This window comes from Triticum dicoccoides, chromosome 1B (genome assembly GCF_002162155.2).
Source record: "Triticum dicoccoides isolate Atlit2015 ecotype Zavitan chromosome 1B, WEW_v2.0, whole genome shotgun sequence".
Classification (NCBI taxonomy): Eukaryota; Viridiplantae; Streptophyta; class Magnoliopsida; order Poales; family Poaceae; genus Triticum; species Triticum dicoccoides.
Genome location: NC_041381.1, coordinates 150,852,457 through 150,859,252, shown reverse-complemented (window position 1 = coordinate 150,859,252; position 6,796 = coordinate 150,852,457). Strand labels below are relative to the sequence as shown.

Here is a 6,796-nt window from a genome sequence, read left to right as displayed (position 1 = left end):
CCCCGCCCCAACTTTTTTATAAAGCCAAGGCAACATCACCAACATAGACTGTTAACAGTGCTCGGCGGCAACCAGAGAGTAGCTGCCACAAAAGAAAGCCAGGTTTAAACTACCCTATTACAAGGTTTTTAGGTAGATCCAGATCGGATACATAGCCAGGTAGGCAAACATGCCAGCTGTGCAAACTAGCAGGACGCAACCCAGCGACGCTCCGGAGATACATTAGTGCCACGCAATCCTAAGCAACTCCCCTCTTCGGTGGTCCAACAACCTTAAGCACCAGAGAAGAAGCGCACCCTGAACCTCTGAACATAGGATTTTCCATTGCCTGATCGTTGCACCCAATAGATCCAAGACACAGCGTATACTTCGCCATCTTCGCCCCTGGAAAACAAAATCATTTCGCAAACGCCATAAGCTCCACAAGGCAGTAGCAGTAAAAATGTTCAAAGCTTCAAAATGTTTCCTCCTCTTCCAAAAGGAAGAAAGCAAAGCAAAGGAATCAGGCTTAACCACATTAAAGCTATCAGCTACCCAATCCCAAACCTGCCTAGCAACAATGCAATCAAAGAAAAGATGTTGGATAGTCTCACGCTCATTACAGAAGAAACAGGACATGTCATCTACATGCCTACGCTTGGCAAGATTATTTCTAGTTAAGCTCTTATTATAGTAAATGAACCATGGAAAAACATGGATATTAGGTGGGACTTTGATTTTCCAGATATCATCTTTAATCTCAACAGACCCCCCCCCCCAAATTGAGTAATTTATAAAAAGATTTGATAGAGTACTTGCTGGAAGATTCGAGCATCCAAATAGGTTGATCTGGAGAATCAGATAATGCAACTTGCTTAACTAAATTATTGAGTTCATCCCATCTAGCTAAAGTCTTTTCCTCCACACATCTCCTTGAAGTAAGATGAAGTTCACCACTCACCCAGACCTGTGCAAGAGTAGACTCTTGCTGTTGACAGATATCATACAGGTCCCAAAATGAAGTTTTAAGAGAGCAATCCCCAATCCAAATATCATGCCAGAAGGCAATACTCTTGCCATCCCCAAGGATCCATCTATAGAATTTTTTTGATGCTGCAAGGGCCCAAGATAAGCTTTTCATAAAAGGAGACCCCAGGGTAACCCTAGTGCTAAAGAAATTAGGGCTGGCAGTATTATATTTATAAGCCAAAATCTTTTTCCATCACTATTCCTATTATCATAAAATCTCTTCCCCCAAGATGCCAAAAGGGCCATGTTAAAATCTCTAAGGTTGGGAACCCCCATACCACCAAACTCTTTCCTCCTAGAGATCAACCCCCAACTAGCAAGGTGATATTTGTGATTATCACCCACATTACCCCAGAAGAAATGAGACATCTGAGAAGTAATCATATCAATGGCCCATTTGGGAAATTTGACAGTGGACATTAGATAGGCAAGAATACTGTATATACAAGTACTGAGAAGGATCAATTTGCCCCTATAGGAGAGAAATCTCCCCAACCATCCAGAAATATTCTTAATAATTCTATCAATGATGGGTTCAAGATCTTCCCTTCTGAGTTTTTTTAAAAATGAAGAGGGACTCCTAAATATTTAAAGAGGAAATTCCCAAGCTGGCAACAGAAAACCCGAGCAAAATCTTTAGATAGCTGCTCAGAGATATTAATGGCATGCAGATCCCTTTTATGGAAATTAATCTTCAAGCCAGATAGATTTTCAAAACAGGAATGGATCCATTTCAAAATTTTGGCACAATCTAAAGAGCTATCAAGGAATAGGATGGTATCATCAACATACTGTAGGCTAACCACCCCACCAGGAATGGCATGAGGCAGCAGTCCACAAATCTACTGGCAGCCTTATATAGCATCTTAGAGAAAACATCAACCACCAAATTAAACAGTAAGGGTGAATGAGGATCACCCTGCTTCAAGCCTTTTCCCCCAGTGAACTGGGGACCATTAGAATCATTAATCCTGACCTGAAAAGTTCCTTGGTGAATAGTAGACATAACCCATCTTTAAAAAGATAAATATTTAGGAACAGATGAAGTACATACGTACGTGCATATTATATACTTATATACTTGCGCTGTACGCTTGCGTTGTGTTGTTTGTAAGCAGTATGTGTAATCTGTCCTTTACATTGTATTACAATCTACACATGAACTCTTGCTCGTATATACTTGTGGATTTGATCTGAACAGTGGCGTATTAGTTCTGGTGTATATACGATGAAGAACTTTCATGAATTCTACGCCCTTTTTTCCAAGCTTTTTTGGACGGAGGGAGTAGTAGTTAAGAACAGGAAGAGCAAATATTCCGGAGAAACCATTTTTCATGGTCTTAAAAAATCATTTTTGAACTCCCCAACAACCAAACATGTACTCCCTCCGTCCCATAATATAAGAACGTTTTTGACACTAGTGTAGTGTCAAAAACGTTCTTATAGTATGGGGCAGATGGAGTACTTGCGAATCGGAAGAGCAAATATTCCAAACATGTTGTGAAGAATGCAAATAAATTTATCTCTTTGATTGAAACTATGGATGATTAACCTTTTTTGTAGCCACTTGGCAGGCCAAAATAATAAAACATGTTCACAGGTTAACGTGCCTACGCAGAATGCTTTTGAGGAAATTCATATAGAATCCTTTCTCAGTGTGCTTGCTTGATCAAGTAACTAAAAAGAAGCATATGCAACAGTGAAGAAAAGAAGCTATTGCCCATTTAAAGACCAAGTGATTTTTAGTCCGAGTCCAATCTAGTTTCAAGTTGTTTCATAGATCCAAAAAAAATTATTGGCGGTATGCTCAGTAAAAAGTTGTAATGTTTCTGACAAACAAAAAACCAACTGAATAAGCAAGGGTGCACAAAGATGAGTGAGAAGTGGTCTAAGTTGTACTCCCTCTGTAAAGAAATATAAGAGCGTTTAGATTACTAGAGTAGTACCGAGGGAGTATAATTTTAGGCTTCTAAAGGGGTCGAATGTGTTGCTTCTGAAGCCAGCTGGACTCAAAAATTGGAGCTTTCAAGCACTTTTAGGTTTGGTGATTCCTCAAGACAGAATAATAAGTAGAGAGTATCCTAAACTGAGTAAACAGGAGTATCCAGAATAGTTATTTGCTTAATCTCAAGTTTGACATATACGATAGTGATACATGTAAGAAGCAGAACATGTAGAGGGCAGGCCTGGCGCAGTGGTGAAGTCCTCCTCACTTGTGCCAAGAGGTCCTGGGTTCGAACCAGCCTCTCTGCATTGCACTTTGCAGGGATAAGACTAGGTTCCTATAATCCCTCCCCAGACCCCACCTTGTGTGGGAGCTTCTATGCACTGGGTCTGTCCTTTTTATACATGTAAGAAGCAGAACAGTGCCAAAGCCACAACCTCAAATCAGGAACAAATAAAAACACAAACTACACCTACAGATTTGGGTACCTGTATGGTAAATAACATGCCAGCTTGGCAATGCTCTGCCTAGAGCTACTGCAGCACTATGAACCTCTCAAACAGTATACTATGAGCACCCAGCGACCATATAAACATCTAAATTTATATACCGAGCATTCATGGCAGTTCTAGCAACAACATCAAAATCAAGGAGAGATAGGTCAGATTACACAAATAGGTTCCATATTCTGAGAAAAGAACAAGTGATAAAATGTTGAAACTTTTAAGAAAAAGTTGCAGAAGCTTGTAAAATCACAATCCAAGTAACAGAGGTAGGGCACCTTTTTACCCATTGCCAAATTAACAATTCGATACATGTTGAGGAACAAGCAACCATTGGAGTCTTCAGTGCTGTACTTATTAAACAAGCAAATCGGCTGACAAAACCATATAGTTTCATAAAATCGATAACTCAACAGTTGCAGGATGCTGCAACATCAAGAAGAAAACATGTGCAATTCAAACCTGCAGTAATATCAGCACTTGACTACACGTAGCACTAATTAAATCCACGAGATTAATTACGACACACCAGCAAGCCAGCACGCAGAAAGCATTGTCATATGATCTCTTGGGAGATAGAAACCACTAGCTCTGGATATGCCACTTCATCTGCTCATCGGTTGTACCTCTTTTGGGAGATGAATTTACAATTTAGAGACTGGATCAAAGCTTGGAGGGCTAACTGTAAGTTTTCAAATTGGGAACACTAGCTAAGATATTTTCTGCAGATGCATTTTCAAGCAGATTAAACAAGAAAGCACATAGCTGATGCTGCAAGAAATTAGAGGTTAATTACAAAGGTAATCCATTCCCCTGCTTACACACAACAACAACAACACGGGGAAATTATCAAGCTTACTGACCAAAGGCAACATCACTATGAGAATTCAAGCACCAGTGCACTAAACAGCTACTGACTACTGACACGATTAATCACAAGACCCATGTCGCCTCCACTCCAAGTAGTCATCTTTCCTATTGATGATCGTGGCCTCCTGCCCTTAAGCACGTTCAAACATATGTTGTCGGTGCTTCACATTTCAGGGGGTCATCCTTTCTGCCAACATAGATTTGTGAGTGTGATTCCAAAAAGAGAAGACATATATAAAATTGCCAATTAGATGTAACGTTCGAGTGTACATAGCTCTCAAAGTTTGGTCGAGCGCACATACCATCACAAACTGAATCATCAAGTAAAACTTTCTTCAGTCTGATTAAACATTCAGTATTTTGTTTGTTGGGCTAACCAAAATATTATTGCTGCTTAAGCGTTGTTCCTAATAAACCACAAAAGAAGGGGAATAACAGATATACCTTGTGGATTGTGGAAACTCATGTACGGAATCAAAGCAAAGAATTTCTGTCTCTTCCATATCTTGTTCCACTGTAGTGAGTTAAGATTAATCTGGTAGATGCCAAGGTCCGTAAGCACGAAGATGATATCACTGCCTTCCATGGATCCAATCAGTCTAAGTCCTTCCATGGGATTTTGAATGGGAAGAAGGCTTTTGAGATCGATGGCTCTACGCTGAGTCCATGTCGCAACACCCATCTTGCTTGAGCTTGACCACAGGTAGAGGGTTGATCCACTGGCATGTGCAAGCCCCAAGCTGCCATCCTCCATGGCCATGAGGATGACGTCGCCGACATTGACAGCCCCCGGCAGGGGCATGTCAATCAGCGATAAGCAATTAGAGCCCAAGTCGTACTTGAGAATTCCTGCAATGTGATCATGCTCACCACGCGCATGCATCAAGTAAACTGCATCTCGGATGACGACAGGGGGCACCGGCATGATGAATGCGTCAACTCCGAGATCAAGACCAGGGCACGGCTGGCTCCACTCACCCGTCTCCGGCGAGGACACGCACACCTGTATAATAGTAACAGGATGATAAACATGGGTGGTCATGCTGCCGAAGACGACGACCCTGAAGGCGCCCTGATGACACGCGCGGTGGTCACAGCCGGTGACGGCACAGAGCACCGCGGCCCCGCTGCCGATATCCTGTCCTTTGGGCGCTTCCATCTTGGTTTGGCGGCCTGTCATGGGGTCCCAAACGACGAGCGGAATGGGCGCGCCATAATCCCCGAGGAGAACGCGGCCATGGCGGCAGTCCAACGCGTTGTAGTCCGAGCCCGAGTCCCCCCAGTGGTGGTCGGGGGGGACGCGCGCGCCGAATCCCGTGGTGGAGACGAAGCGCGGGACGGCATCTTTCTCCTCCGGCACGTAGTCCCAGAACCAATCGTAAAGGAAGCCCAGCATGGGGGGCGCTCCATGGAGCTCGCGGTAGCGGCCGCGGAAGCGAGGGCCGGTGAGATGGCCGAGCCAGAGCTTGCTGGCGAGGGAGGCGCGAACGAGGCACGCGGGCTCGTCCGGCGGAAGGCGGAGGAAGATATCCTCGACGATTCCGTCCGGCAGCGACGGCGGCGGCGGCATGGTGGTCGCTGGAGGCGAGGCGAGGGTTTCGGGAGGGGAAAGTTTCAGCCTTTCAGGTGGTGCGGAGAGAGGATTTCAGATGTTGACTGGGGCCCGGCCCGATCCTGGATCTTTGCCGCCGGCGACGCCGGTCGGGAAGGAGATGGGAGAGGTGCGTGGTGCTCTGTTGTAAATAGTAGGCCTAGTCTAGGTGTTTCCTTTGTGGAGTTTGGCCTTGTGCCGGTGTTTGGCGTCATGCCGATGGAGCGCAACCCACCGCCGCTTGCGCGCAGCGCCTGGTGGTCGCCGGTGACATCTTCTGCTCTTCTCCCATGGTGGTGGCGAAGGGGAGATGATGTTTCTGGTGCTAGCTCTCAAAATAAGCGCGTGGTCTTTGTGCCCTGGATCTGGAGAAAGGCCAGCCGATTCTCCCGGTTTCTTCAAGCCGTTGCGGTGATGGAGCGGGAGCTTGGGAGGAGCGGTCATCTGAAGATGTCAGATCGGGTTCGAGCTCAACAGCAGCAGCTATTGCGGTGGGGGCGCTGGCGCCTGCTGTGGCGGTCGATGGCCGGTCGTCGCCGTCATTCTGCTGCTTCTTCTGGCCGAAGGGCGGCCATCCCCATTCCTCCCGGCCTTGTAGCCATTTGGGAGGCAGATCTTCGTTCCGGCGGTCGCCATGGCTGGTTGCTATGGCTCCCTCGTCGCCCCAAGTGGTCACGTCCCCGGCGACGGCGAGGTGTATCCGCTGAGAACGATGTGGACCTGATCGCGTTTTTCATCTTTAGGTTGAGGTCCTTCTTGCAAAAGTCCTGGGACTTGTTTGTCGTTTGTTGTTTCTTCAGGGTCCTTTGTGTAAGACGCTGTACTTTTCTTTATCTGAATAAATAGTTCGGGATCCTTCGGGATCCCTCTCTTGTTCAA

General features: G+C 45.4%; 1 protein-coding gene across 2 annotated transcripts; it reads right to left on the bottom strand.

Moving 5' to 3' along the window:
- Positions 1 to 4,201: 4,201 nt before the first annotated feature.
- Positions 4,202 to 6,121, bottom strand: LOC119324426. Of its 2 annotated transcripts, none has more exons than XM_037598219.1 (2): positions 4,771 to 6,121; positions 4,202 to 4,513 (listed from the first exon to the last, which is right to left on the bottom strand). In XM_037598219.1, exons 1-2 carry the CDS (start codon positions 5,894 to 5,896, stop codon positions 4,497 to 4,499), a joined length of 1,143 nt encoding a protein of 380 aa, XP_037454116.1. In that variant the 5' UTR covers positions 5,897 to 6,121; the 3' UTR covers positions 4,202 to 4,496. The 2 variants fall into 2 exon arrangements, with proteins under 2 accessions (XP_037454116.1, XP_037454123.1); XM_037598226.1 differs by having other exon boundaries at positions 4,202 to 4,509.
- Between the last annotated feature and the right edge of the window lie 675 nt (positions 6,122 to 6,796).

Coding starts and splice junctions, on each gene's coding strand:
- LOC119324426 (XM_037598219.1), bottom strand. CDS start 5,896: ATGCCGCCGCCGCCGTCGCTGCCGGACGGAATCGTCGAGGATATCTTC.